Source organism: Erigeron canadensis, chromosome 4 (assembly GCF_010389155.1).
Source record: "Erigeron canadensis isolate Cc75 chromosome 4, C_canadensis_v1, whole genome shotgun sequence".
NCBI lineage: Eukaryota > Viridiplantae > Streptophyta > Magnoliopsida > Asterales > Asteraceae > Erigeron > Erigeron canadensis.
This window is the reverse complement of record NC_057764.1, coordinates 7,798,471-7,813,065: the sequence shown is the minus strand read 5'-3', so window position 1 is coordinate 7,813,065 and position 14,595 is coordinate 7,798,471. Positions and strand designations below refer to the sequence as shown.

Genomic DNA, 14,595 nt, shown 5'->3' with positions numbered 1-14,595 from the left:
CCCTTCAACTTTACAACTTTACATTTAGGGCTTAAACAATTTAACGGGAATACTTACCGACAAATTAAACAAATCTTAAACATCTTTGGCATCTTAAACACATTAACATATACATTATTTAAGGCATTGAAACCTCACACATATAGCACATTAATCATACATAAATATTAAATCTCCTAGAGACTTAATGAACACGTAGTGTTGACTTAACGACTGAAGTCAACTGTTAAATAAAAAGTTATAAAAGTATATTTATCTTTAACTTAACATATAAATATAATACTGTATTTTAAAATAAATATATGTATATAGTTATAAAAGTATATATTATTAAATATTCCGACTCTTAGCTTGTGTATGGCTGAGTTTTTCGTTAAGGGATTAAGATCATTCATCGATCAATCCTCATTACCGTCTCATTATTTGGCTACTAGTTGGAACAAAATCGTACCAAGGAAAGTTAATATACATGTTTGGAGAGTTGTTAAAAACGACTTCCTACTAGATTTAATCTTTGGTTTAGAGGTGTTCATCACAATTCTTTGATTTGTCCTTGTTGTGAAAATGGTATTGAGACGGTGTTTCATAATCATATCCTATCAGATTGCCATATTGCCAAGACGGTTTGGAAAGCCATTTGTAAATGGCTTAATATGGATATTCCTTTTCACTTTGAACCCTCCAATCTCATTGACTTTGTGAACAACATGAATAAAGCTAAGGTTACTAAGGATATTATGATTACAATCATATTTATCATTTGGTGGGAGCTTTGAAAATTTAGGAATGATGTTGCATTTAATCCATCTAAGAGATTGAACAATGTACTAGTTGAAACCATAGTTAGTCAATCATACTTTTAGTTCCGTTATAGACGTAAGAAGACTACAATTGGATGGGACGTTTGAATCAACAAACCTTTACTTCCCTTTTAATCTTGTAGTTAGTTTGATTGTAATTCATAAGTCTATAGGTAGTTTCTTTTTCTTGGTGTTACCTACTTGTGTAATTGTTGTTTACTAAATTTGTTCTTTTGTATCTTTGACCTCTAGTATTTTGCTAGCAGGTTTTTTATATAATATATCTCTGCCGTTCTAAAAAATATATATATTCTGACTCAGACCGTTTGAGTTATGTTTCGAGTCAAGAGTAAAAAGCTAAAATTTCGTGTCGAGTCAAAAACAACGAATCAACAACTATGCCTATAAAATATGAAAAAGAAAACGTGTCTCAAAAATGTCATTTTCCTTCATGAAGTCATCACTTGCGCAATAGAATCGACCTTTTTTATTTTCTCTTTTCAACCATTGGTCTATACTTTCACATCTGTTTAATTTGTCCAGGTTCATCCGAAACTGGATTTTTTCTTCAAATGTGTGGATCATTTGCCCACGACAAAAGATCTAGTTTACGTTGTCTTAACTGGATCCGTGCTAAAGAGTCCCCTCATCCTCAATACCTAGTAAGAGGAGAAACTCTCAACTAAACCATCTAAAGGCACGATTAAGATCAAAATCTATACTACTTTATGATTTACAATTGAGATGACTGGTATCTTAATTTTTCATAAAGTTAAAGTTTTTTTGAATCTGAGTTTATCAACATTTCCGTATTTATATTTTATTTAATTTATTTATTTAGTTATTAACTACACACACAAAGCGACAACGACGTATGGCGGTGATTGGGTAGCAGTGGCGGTAAATGTCCAAAGTGATATTAATAACCCAAGTCAAAAAACTAGTACTTATTTTAAACAGCAAATTGTTAATTACTAATAACTATTTAAATACACGAAAAAACACCATTGTTAAGGTTTGAACCTTGATCTTTTCTCCGTTTTGAAAAACTAGTTAATTAATACATAACATTTGTGAAATGCCTTATGTGCATGACCTTTAAGTAATATACTGGTTTAGTTACTTCCATGTTGCATCGAGTTTAAACTTTAAATAAACCATTTATAGGTTTGTTGTATCGTATTCGGGTCATGCTATTGACACCATGGAATGTGTCTATTCACATCTTACCCTAGAAAAAGCGAAATTTGCCCCTTTTTTCCTTGAAAACTTGCCCCTTCTGCTATGGTCAAATCACTACACATGTTAAACGATGGGTCTCACACAGACATGGAGAACAAAGAGGCTTGAAACTTTTTAAAAAAAAATTTTTTTGATATCTTTCACAAATAACCTCTAACTTTTTAAACTTTTATATTATTATTATATATGTCTCATAGTAATTTATAATATATCTTCTTCAACTATATAAATAAGTTATGCTTGTTATTGAATAAAAAACATCTTAATTTAAAGTTTCTTAACAATACTAATATTTAGATTTAATATATATCTCATTCTATATATATATTTTCTTATGAATTTATATCCGCGTAATGAGCAACTGTTGATTTTTGTATAGTGTTAATGTTTTTGTGTATTCTTATGGATACATGAATTAACAAAATTGGTTTAAAAAAAAAAATAATCAACCGAATAGAAAATATATATTACTGAAAAACAAAATTTTACAAATAACTTACCTTTTGATTCCACTAAATCCACATATTAATTAGCTACTATTGAACTAAACATCTCCATAGTCAAGGCAACATAAATCTGACCATATGATAAGAATAATACGTTTAATAATAATATGAACAACATTAATTCATAAAACACTTATAACTATCATATCATACGAATGAAGTAAAGGAAACGATCTGTATACCATTAGTTTTTAACGATACACATATAATTTAATAGTGTATTTAACATTATAAAACTGTGATAAGGTCCGCATTATTATTACCTATTCATATATTTAGTCTACTATATTAATCTACGGGTTATGTAATTAAAATTTTATCAAATATTTTTAAACAAGACAATGAGATAAGAACTATTATAATTTTGTAGCTAAAATAAATCATATAACTTTATTGGATAATAAAAAATCAATAGCATATGGCATCATCCATCTAATAACAAAAGTATTAAAAAACCTTTAAAATATATTTTTCCATTTGTAGCTTAATTGTAATCCATAATAATTGTTGTATCTGACATATTAATAAAAGAATAAGCTAAGTGGTCAAAAATATAAAGTTTTGAATAAATTGAATTAAAAGTAACAATTTGTGTACCTAAAATAACTCCTTAAATTGTATGTTAACATAATTAAGTCAATATTGTTTATATACTTATTTAATTGAACTTAGTGTTTTTAAATTTACATGACATCAAAAAACGTTAAATATGAAAAAATAATATTTATTGTATTATTTAATTAGGTTTTGTGATAGTTCTCTCTAGACTATATTTATTGTATATTTCTATTTAATTTGGTTTTGTATGTATCTTTGCATGTATTTTGATTTAAGTGAAAACCTCGTCATAATAAAGAGAGCCCTAGCCATTTATTGACCAATCACATATTCGTATTTTTCAAATACTTTTTATCTATATTATATTATAAAACAATAGCTCAATTGTTGAAAGTAACATTAGAGAAATTAAATATAAAATGCCCTTAATATTAAATTACACCATCAGACATTTATTTTATAAAATATCTCCACTAACTATGTACATTAATTTGTTTTACATTAAATATCTGCAATACTCGACACCGTCTTTACCACCATTAGTCGCCCTTACCACTACACCATCGTCACCATGACCACCGCCGCATTTCACGGGTACAGTGCTAATATATAGAGTTTTTATCTTCTTTACGATGTAACTAAATATAAACCATTCTTTTAAGTAATTATTTTTTCTTTTGAAAAACTTTTACAAATTATCAATATTTGAAAAACCTAAACTTCATAATCATAGTCCTCCCTCATAGGGTGCATACGATATATCCTGTATTAACCTTTTAGATAACATATACACAATTAAATATCATAATATCAATTTCACATAATTAAATTTTCATATTGTCCTTAGTATATCACCTAAACATATTTAGCATCAAACAAATTCACCATGAAAATATACAAGGCATATAGCCTTTGTACGTACTAGCTAGAAAAATAGATTATCATAATATAATATCATACACTCATCTTTTTCAATATATATAATGATCATTAGTAATTTTATCTTCTCATATAATGAACAAAAATCTAAATAGTTGTTTTGATATGAAGAGACAAAGTTGAAGTTTTACTAATTTTAACTATTTATGTTATTGTAAAAAAAAATATATGATTTAAAGGTATTTTGAAAAAGACACAAGTCGTTTAATTAAAAAGTCTATTTACATAATAGTTTTCATAAAATAATATTTCTAACCATTTATGATTGTATATATTTGTTTTGGAAATGACAAAATTATATTCATTTGAAAAATATCACTAATAATAGGGAAGTGATATTTGTACAACATCTAATATATTTACTAAATGCGTGCTTTACTGACTTATACAGTATGTTATAAAAGTTGTACACTAAATAAATAAATGGCTTTTAATGGTACCAATATCACTACATTTAATAATAAGGGGTAAAAGTATAAAAGAAAGAAAAAGATGGGCCAAAAACTAATAAAAAATATTTGATGTAATTATTTTATTTAATAGAAAGTAGGAAAATGTGAGACCAACCCAAAAGGAAAGAAATTTGCTTCTTCTGCCCAAAATTTGCCTCTTTTAAAGGGTGTCACCAGCTAAAAAATGATGTTAATAATAGCCTATAAAAGATTTTCAAAATGCTAGGATAAAGTCTTAACTAGCTATTATTCCCCTAGAGGAAAGGTATTGTAAGAACTAATTATTTGTTGAGAACTATGAGAACTCATTATAATCATTAGATCAAATAAATCAAGGGTCAAAATGATATTATGTCATTTATTTAATTATAATTAATAATAATTAATTTATAAACACGTAAAACTTGAAAGAAGAGTATAACAGGAATAAAAGAAAAAAGGAAACAAAGAAATGGACTTCGCAGACAATCGTGGATCACTTTTGAATTTGTCAACTTTCTTTTTACCATCAATTAAAAAAAATTTATAATCAATTTATAAACACAAATAATTTATCTGAATATTGGAAATACTTTTAATGAACCATTAAGAAAATTTTAAAAGAATTTTAAACATATCATTTATTCCTATACTTTTTAGTAACTATAAACTTTTTAACTTACATATGTTTTAACTAGTACACGTATTAATAATCTTAAAAACTATAAATTTTAAACTGGTACACATGTGATATTCACAAGTGTATAATAATTTTAAGTAAAAAGTTTTTAATTGGTACACATGTAACTTTCGTATGATCGTCGGTTTACTTGTGTTTTTGTGGTACAAATATGTTATGATTGTTTACGTATGAAGTTCAAATTTTGTATGCGTGTTTTGTTTTATGATTAGTTACTTAATAGAAAAACTCGGTGGGGGCCTAAATGATAAGAATATGATAATTGATGGGGGAACAAAAGGTTGTACTTCACTTTTGGCTAACTATAGAAGATCATGTTGTTTTTTACAAACCTATTTAGTTTATTGCATTATCTAAAACACCCATTTTTGTTTTATATTTTTTGTTAGGGAAAAATCCATAAAAAGGTAATCTATTTACACGAAATTCCTATTAAAGGTAATTTATTTTGTATTCGTTTATTTAAAGGATCTTATTTTCAAAAAATTCCTAATAACGGGTATCTCGTTAGTTTTTGATAAACGGAGCCCATTAAGTGTCACGTCATCAATTTTAATGACGTGACACTTGACTTTGACTCTTCTTTTTTCAGCAAATCATTGAAAACCATTTGATCTACATGGAGCATTATTTGAATAGCAATCATTGACTAATACATTTTCCAAAAGAACCGCTAACATCCAAAATGCATCTTCTTCCGTTTTCATCACGAGTAACAATAAAAGATTCAAAAATCCTGAAAAATATCAACTTTTTATGTCTTCTATTGTTTGATTTCCTAGTCCCACTACTTCAACCTCAGGGTGGCAAAATTAACCCATTTGTATATAAAAGGGGTCAATGACTCAATATATGAATGTTTTTTAACTGAAAAGGGGAATACGTCAAATGGTTAAGAAGGTCAAATAGACTGAAAGGCATTCAAATGCACAGAACATCTTTAAATCACTTGATTGAAAAGAATTTCAAATATTATTATAATTGGTTTTTTAATCATACATGACATATTGATTATCTATATAATTCATAAACTGAATAAAAGAATTGGTGATGGGTTAGCCTAACCCGACTGTTTCAGCCTGTATTAGAAATCACCGATTTGGACCCACACAGATTTTGGCAATCAACCAAACCCACCTGAGCTGCCCATTTTGCCACCTATACTTCTAGCTTTTTTGTGGATTTTATAGTCTTCTCTGCCATTTTACTCCAACGTATTTGGATTGTATACAACAAACAACCAAGAAGAGCAGATATCACATTTAAGCAACAAACCACAAACTGTGTCAGTAATTTTGACATTCTATCTACGTTGTTTGATGTCCAAGACGTCCATCTTCTTGCTACATCACCACAAAAACAACGAGAAAGAAGTCCTCCAGATATGTTAGACATTTAATAGTGTTTAATTGATAAGAAATCGAACGAATTTGGGGATGGGGAAATTAGGGTTCTAGAGAGAGAAAAGGGAAAAAGAGAATAAGAAGCAGAGATATTATATCGATATATATATGGGTCGGTCAAAGTCAACTACCACGACAACAAAACTGATGACGTGGCATCAGTGACGTGGCATTTAACGGGCCCCGGCTGTCAAAATCAGGAACTTTTTGAAAATATGATCCTTTAAATAGACGAAAACAAAATAGGTTACATTTAATAGGAATTTCGTGTAAATAAGTTATCTTTTTTATGGATTTTTCCCTTTTTGTTATTACATATTTTTTTAAGTTTTAAGGTGTATTGTTGCTGTCAAGTGTTTTGGCCTATTTTGTAGTTGCTATAATAACTAATGAGCTATTTATGGGGAGTTTAATCTTAATTGATAATAATTATTTAAGTTGTATTAAGTAAATGACAATAATACCTCTAAACATATTAATTAAAAACTAGTTCTCACACTTCTCGACATATATTTGGTTCTCAATTTAACTTTTGACTATTCACCTATACCGTATTGTAATACTCACAATTCATATTGATATAAGCGATAACTAACTTTCCAAAAATTGATCTCGTGGGAAGTGTTACAAATGTGAAGAGACAATAACCCATGTTCAAAATAGTGCCTTAGAAGGGATTTGGGAATGCGTTTTGAAGTGATTATCTAATTATTACGTTCGTAAAATGCAAATAATTTAAAAAGTGTTTGTATGAAAAAGTGATTATCTGGTATGAAAACGCAATTTTGAAGAAGCATATATCTACCTGTTTTTTCAAAACGTAGTTTTGAAAATACATAATCACTTATCATATACTCCGTATTAATGATATGCACCTAATCAAAGAAGATGTTAACTAATCACTGCACATTGTCATGTTATTTAGCAAACCTAAACTCTAGTTAGAAGATGTTAACTAATCATTGCACATTGTCATGTTATTTAGCAAACCTAAACTCTAGTTTTTTGGTGCCAATATTGATATTTTAAAAATCGATATATATGGTCGGTTCTTCCGGTAAATGACTCCAGTTGGCCGTCCATTACAGCTAACCCTATTTTAGGTCCAGTATCTCACTATTCCTATTGTAGGGTTTTTCCGTTTTTCCAGTAATACCGGTTTTCTTTTTTTGAAATTTTTTTAAAATTATTTTTATGATACTTGAAATGTTTATTTTTGTTATTTGTAAACTTTAAAACTTATACAGTATTATGTTATGAAATATCTTTTTTGGTATTATTTTTGATTAGATTGTAATTGTATTTTCACTATTTTCGGTGGATGTAACAAGTATAGTAGCAAGTCTACCGGTGATACCAGCCATTAGAACCGGTAAAACCGGTGTGAGGTACTACTCTGATATGACTAAATACTAGTTTTCAAAGTAAAGGCATAATGCATATTTTGTAACAACGAAGAAAATAATAAACCTCCCTAGTTTATTGGAAATGATTTTTGTACCACATATATTGATAAATCTATCATACAGTACAATTGTTAAAACATACTGTATAAACCATTAAAGCATACATGTGGTAAATTAATTAATATATGTGGTACAAGAATCACTTCCCCTAGTTTATACTTCTAGTAGTCCCTTTAATACCATAACTAGACGAATTCTCACGCAATGTAACGTGGATGGTGATAACAACGACAAAATTATGGCGGTGACGGGTAGAGGTGACCGTTAATGTAGGTTTTTGATGTAAATTTGATAAATGGGTAGTGTAATTTTTTAAATAATAAGCGGTATATGTTGTAATTAAATTTTATTAAAAGTATCTTGGGTATGCAATAACATTATGAAAAGTGTGATCTATATTAGTAATGATCTTTTTGGTACTTTAAATATAAAAAAGTTAGAAAAAAAGAGTGAGAGTTTGTTTTATATAATATCAAATATTATATTTGGTATTTACGTTATTATATGTAATTTACAAAATTTTCTTTGATACATCTTCTAGTTATATCAAGTATTAATGTGAGCTTGAAAAGGATTTTTAAGAAAAATTAATTTTTTTAACATTACTCATTAGATGATTGTAATTCTTCAAATCAAGTTGTGGCACCATATCAATTTATCAATAAAAGCTACTTAAATAATCTTGAAAGACATAACAATTAAATTGTGGCAAATTGGCAATACATCACCACCAATTTTTGCAACCATCACAACTTGTCGTCTTTAACTCTTTATCATTGTTATATTGGCTAGTTAATAATAAAAAAAATTTTGTTAAAAAAAGTAGAGTAATATTTGTACCAATAATTATGCTCATGCATTTTTGAACTGTATAAACAGTTGTGAAACTAGTGAATTATGATACATGTATGATGTATCATTAATCCTAGTTATTCGTCTCTCTTTTATGACCGAATATCTGTTTGTAACGATTTCTCATTTCTCTTTAAAATATTGGGTGAAAGCAGCGGTCTACAATCGTCCACGTCACGTGGTACGTTATAACAGAATTTGACATCTATAAAACGAGTACCCCAACATGTTTGGGATCTTAATACACACACCCCCACAGCAAAACCTCTGAAGTCTGAACCAATATCGAAAAAAAATGGCAGATAAAGTTTTCCAAATACCTCTTATGACTCCCTATAAAATGGGAAATTTTGAGCTTTCTCACAGGTATTCCACCTTCTCTCATTTCTTTGTTTTTCTTTTTCTTTTTTCCATTTTGCAACTGTAGATTGTGAATACCAAATTGCCCATTGACCATTTTAATAGATTGTCAAACAAACTAGCCATCTGAACGAGCCGGGCCGGGCTCACAAATTGCTCAATAAAAGCTTGACTCGTTTACAGCCATCATTAACAAATTGTTGTGAGTTAAAGTTGCAATAATGAGTTATGGGGTTGTTCTAAAAAGTAAAAAATAAAAAAAATAATAACTTATGGGTATTTAGTAAAAACTGGTAAATTAATGTAATTACTTTTTGTCAAGAGTAATTATGTTTTTCTGATTGTGCTCGCAAGTAATGTATTTTTTTTATTTTTTTTCATCATATAAAGTTTATTGCCTAGCTCCATATTTTCATTTTAACTGATTTTTTTGTACAGAGTAGTTTTGGCACCATTAACAAGGCAAAGGTCGTATGGGAATGTCCCACAACCACATGCGATCTTATATTATTCACAAAGAACATCCAAAGGAGGCCTTCTCATTTCTGAAGCCACCGGAGTTTCAGACACTGCCCAAGGGTAAAAAAAATTTATTATGACTTTTCCCGTTAATTGATAAGTTCAAATTCTAATCAAATAATTCGTCTATCTTCACATAGTTTAAGTTGTTATTAATTAACATAGTGGTAAGGGATGCACTTGGCGACCTTAAGGTCCCAAGATCGATCCCTTCTTGGCACAAAAAACAATTTTATTAGGAACCGTTACTAATGAAGTTTCCACATGTAAAGTTCTAAAGACGCGCCACATGTAAAGTTCTAAAGACGTGGGTCCGATCCTTCGGGGTGCCAACATCATATGGGAATTAGGATAAAGGTATTGTACTGACATGATATGGCTTATACGGGTGAGGGTATCCAATTGTCATACCGGGGCTAGGGTTCCCCCATTAGCCTTTTTTAGGTTACCATTAATTATAGAGACACAAGGTTTCTTTATATTTGACTAATAGTCGGAAGGATATATGAACCTGTGTGCTTGATTAAACTTGTAATTGTTCATGATGGGGAAGTAGTTTCTTGATAACAAGCTCTTTTTTTCAGCTATCCAGAGACACCGGGTATATGGACGAAGGAACATGTTGAGGCCTGGAAGCCCATTGTAGATGCTGTTCATGCCAAAGGCGGAATTTTTTTCTGTCAAATTTGGCATGTTGGGAGGGTTTCTAATACAGGTATACTTGTTTTTTTCATTTAATTTTCCACTTAATGTTAACTAAGCAGCAGTCTAGACTTAAGAGTTTCTTATATAAACATTTATAACTATTTGAATCATGTTACTATCTTGTCATTTTGAAGTATAATTACTTTTAGTTATAATTTTGATTTCGCTTTATTTATGGAACAGGATTTCAGCCCAATGGGCAAGCCCCAATCTCTTCCTCAGATAAAGAACTAACTCCTCAAGTGCGAAGCAATGGCATTGATGTTGCACAATTCTCACCTCCAAGAAAGCTACGTACGGAGGAGATTCCTGTTATTGTTAATGATTTCAGACTTGCTGCAAAAAATGCAATGGAAGCTGGTAAGAACACCTTTGGCTTATTTCTTATAATTGATGCTTTTTTTATAAAATGAAAATGTGACACTTTTTTTTCGGGTCAAAAAACAAAAGTATGGTGGCTTATGGTTATGTAACAAAATATAGGTTTTGACGGAGTTGAGATCCATGGTGCTCATGGTTATCTAATTGACCAATTTATGAAAGATGAAATAAATGACAGAACCGACAAGTACGGTGGCTCTCTAGAAAATCGCTGCAGATTCGCTCTAGAAATTGTTGAAGCTATTGCAGATGAAATAGGAGCAGAAAAAGTCGGGATAAGATTATCCCCTTTCGCAAACTATATGCAGTCAGGTGACTCGGATCCAAAGGCTTTAGGGCTTTACATGGCTAAATCTTTGAATGCATATAAGATTGCATATTGTCATATGGTCGAACCAAGGATGAAAACTGTTGGTGAAAAAGTTGAATGCCCAGATAGTCTTGTGCCAATGAGAAAAGCATTCAATGGTACTTTCATTTCTGCTGGAGGGTATGACATGGAAGAGGGTAACAAGGCTGTGGCTGAAAACCGAACGGATCTTGTTGCTTATGGTCGTTTGTTTTTGGCAAATCCAGATTTACCAAAAAGATTTGAGCTTAATGCCCCTCTTAACAAGTACAATAGAGAGACATTTTATATACCTGATCCAGTTATTGGGTACACTGATTATCCTTTTTTGGAAACCACAGTTTGAATCTGTTAAAACTGATCCACTTGATAAGAAGGCAATAGTCATCGTAAGTTGGAAGCTTGATAATTCTTGTAAAGTTGATTTGAAGTGATGCATATTATTGGTGATGATAAATGGCGATATTAATAATGTATTTGCCTTGGCGATAATAATGTATTCAGAATAATATGTTTAACCGTGGAAACTTTATATTGGTGATGATAAATGGCGATATTAATGTTTTTATAGTAAAATAAAAAATAATGTATTTGCCTTTTGTTTAAATTGATTATGAAATCCAAAAACCCCTTATATAGTCATTGAACTTATTTTTGTTCTAGTATTAGTAACATAACATTTTCTTGGTGTTGGTACTCAAAAGGATCCAATTTTAAATTGTCTGGATACACTGAAAGTGATTAGGCAAGTTCATTAGATGATCAGATAGTACATCAGGTCATGTTTTTCTCTTGGTTCGGGTGCTCCGTGCTCATGGCTATTTAATGCTGTATCTGAAAATCAAACAGATCCTTAATGCTTATGGTCGTTTGTTTTTGGCAAATCCAGATTTACCAAGAAGATTTGAGCTCAATGCTCTGAATATGTACCACAGGGAGGCATATTATAGGTGTAATCCTGTTCTTGGGCATCAGGATCATCCATTTTTGGAAACGACAACAGAGTTGAAGAAAGCACTTCAGTTTGAAAAAGCCAATGGGGATGAACTTATATACGTTTGTTTATGGAGAAGTTGAAGTTACACATGCATGCAAGTAATTGTTAATTTGTTTGTCTATGAATAACTAAATAGGAGCAGCAATATAGTGACTTTGGTATTTATAGAGAGAAAAAGTAAAAGTAAAGTAACTCTCAATACCGTCTTCCACGGATTTGGGGTCCCAATACCGTCTTCGACGGTGTATGGGGGAAATTGAAATATAGGCAGTCTTACCACAACCAAAAGTAGAGAGACTGTTTCTAAGTTCTACCAAAGGTAGAAAAGGACCTACAGCCTTGCTGAGCATGAGGATTGAACTCATTACCTCTGTATTGAGAGTCCAACCACTGATTCCACCCAGTTGATTTTGCATTTATAGAGAGAAACTAACATCATATACCGATATACAAGTTAGTTGACTTAAGTATTTTTTCTCAAATATGTTAAATTGTTAACTAGTTTTGTGTTCTAACTTCTGGAAACTTTAACAGGACATATTGAAAGTCTTCTGCTTTCATTTGAACTCAAAGATACTTTTCGCTATATTGATACATACAAGAAACTTAAGTTTAATAGTGAGACACCAAAACATTATACTCAACAATTGCATCACCCAAAAGATTAAAACTATATGTTTTTGCAGTAGCTATTCCACGAGCCATCCTGAAAACACCCGAGCCACCAACAATTGGCATCTCCCGATACTCATGTAACACTGGGTTCCTCCCCAAGAGACTAAGAGTGCTACCATTAAATTCCCCACTATTAAAAGCAAAATTCATGGTCATAAGAAATCCAAGATCCTCCATTGAGGCTGATGCATACATCCCCTGTGCTCGACCTACAATGGTCGAATTAGCTTCAGGTTCAGACGTTAAAACGTCGTCAGCCATGACCACATTGCCAAACCCGGTGAGTGAGATGTAGCTGTTGGGCTTAGCCACTCGCATGGCAGTTGGGTTATTTCCACTAACTATGTCATGAAAATAGAAGTGAAGTTTGGTGATTTTTTCTTTCATGGTTTCAATGCCTTTGAACCAGTCTTCTACAGCTATAGGGTCTTGATCAATGCAATGTACATAAGATTGAGCAAAGAGTACAATTAAGAACAAGGTTACGTGGATGTGTAAATTACCCATGTGTGTGTTTGTGTTAAGAATTTGTAGTGTTTGTGTTTTAAGTTTTAATGAAGGCGTACTTTTTAGTTCTTAAAAAGGGAAATCTGTTTGATAAAATATGTGGGTTGGTCAGTACTCAGTCCTGGGGTTGGTTTACTGGGCTAGACTTACGGAAAGGGTAGATATGACAATGCCCTAGTGGGTCAACTAAAACGCTATCTAGTCATGTTATGTGTAACTTAAATATGACAGTTAATGGTATCGTTTGAATGTGATTAAAAACAGAATCTTTTTTATTACTCGTATATAAATTAGTACATACGTGCAGATCTACACATCTACAAAAGAGTTCTTTATTGTTATGTAATATCTACAAATTAAAAAGCTTGTTTGATTGGACTTAATTTATTATTGATTTTATTAAGGATGCTTGATTTTTACTTGATAAATAAAATTTACTTATTTATAACAGAGACGCTACATTTTATCCACTCAATAGTATATGGTTTGAAAAGCTCAGATCCGAGTTCAAAATGAAAACAAATAATAGTGGTAAGGGAATCGTATTGAAAAAGCTAGTGCAGCTACTTTACTCATTCTCTACCGATCTAGATCAGGAATATGACTTGCCTTGTTGGATGCCCTCGACGTAGAATCCAAAGGGTGCACTTTATATGGAACCCAACCCTAAAAGGCTTACGAATCTTGGAGCATTTTACTAAAGAGTTAGGCGGTACAATTTGATCTAAGGATAGCATCAACACCAAATGGATCGCAATGAATAGTGCAATAACAACTTTAAACGGATGCTACATCTAAGCAGTATACTTTAAATACACTACTAAGAATGTTATTTATGTCACACCCCCAAGATGTGGTACGACATGGGCTACGACTTTTCAAGTAATCACAACATAAGATATAATGAACGCCCACCTAACGTGTCGTTTTTGAAATATATTTAGAAATTTCATCGTTTTGATAAACATAATAATACAATACTTGAAATTGAAATTTGTTCTTAAAACATTAGATTATTAAACAATATAATAAGATAAAGACTTTAGCAAATTGATAAGTCAATTTCCTAAGGTCTGAGAGACGAGTTAAGTTGTCCTTAGCGCATGCAACAGTATGCATTCCAAGTTATAACAAATCGTCTAATTTCCTGAAATACATGCTAAAGGTTGTCAACATAAAGTTGGTGAGTTCCATAGGTTTTTATA

At 30.8% G+C, this 14,595-nt stretch overlaps 2 protein-coding genes across 2 annotated transcripts; one reads left to right on the top strand and one right to left on the bottom strand.

The window, feature by feature from the left end:
* The first annotated feature begins 9,128 nt into the window (after window positions 1–9,128).
* Window positions 9,129–11,853, top strand: LOC122595220 (putative 12-oxophytodienoate reductase 11). Its single transcript, XM_043767556.1, has 5 exons — window positions 9,129–9,263; window positions 9,696–9,836; window positions 10,361–10,491; window positions 10,665–10,841; window positions 10,965–11,853. The coding sequence occupies exons 1-5, from the start codon at window positions 9,193–9,195 to the stop codon at window positions 11,555–11,557; spliced, it is 1,113 nt and encodes a 370-aa protein (XP_043623491.1). The 5' UTR covers window positions 9,129–9,192; the 3' UTR covers window positions 11,558–11,853.
* Window positions 11,854–12,722: 869 nt separating this feature from the next.
* Window positions 12,723–13,481, bottom strand: LOC122595219 (dirigent protein 22-like). Its single transcript, XM_043767555.1, has one exon. It carries the CDS (start codon window positions 13,388–13,390, stop codon window positions 12,821–12,823), a length of 570 nt encoding a protein of 189 aa, XP_043623490.1. The 5' UTR covers window positions 13,391–13,481; the 3' UTR covers window positions 12,723–12,820.
* Window positions 13,482–14,595: the final 1,114 nt, after the last annotated feature.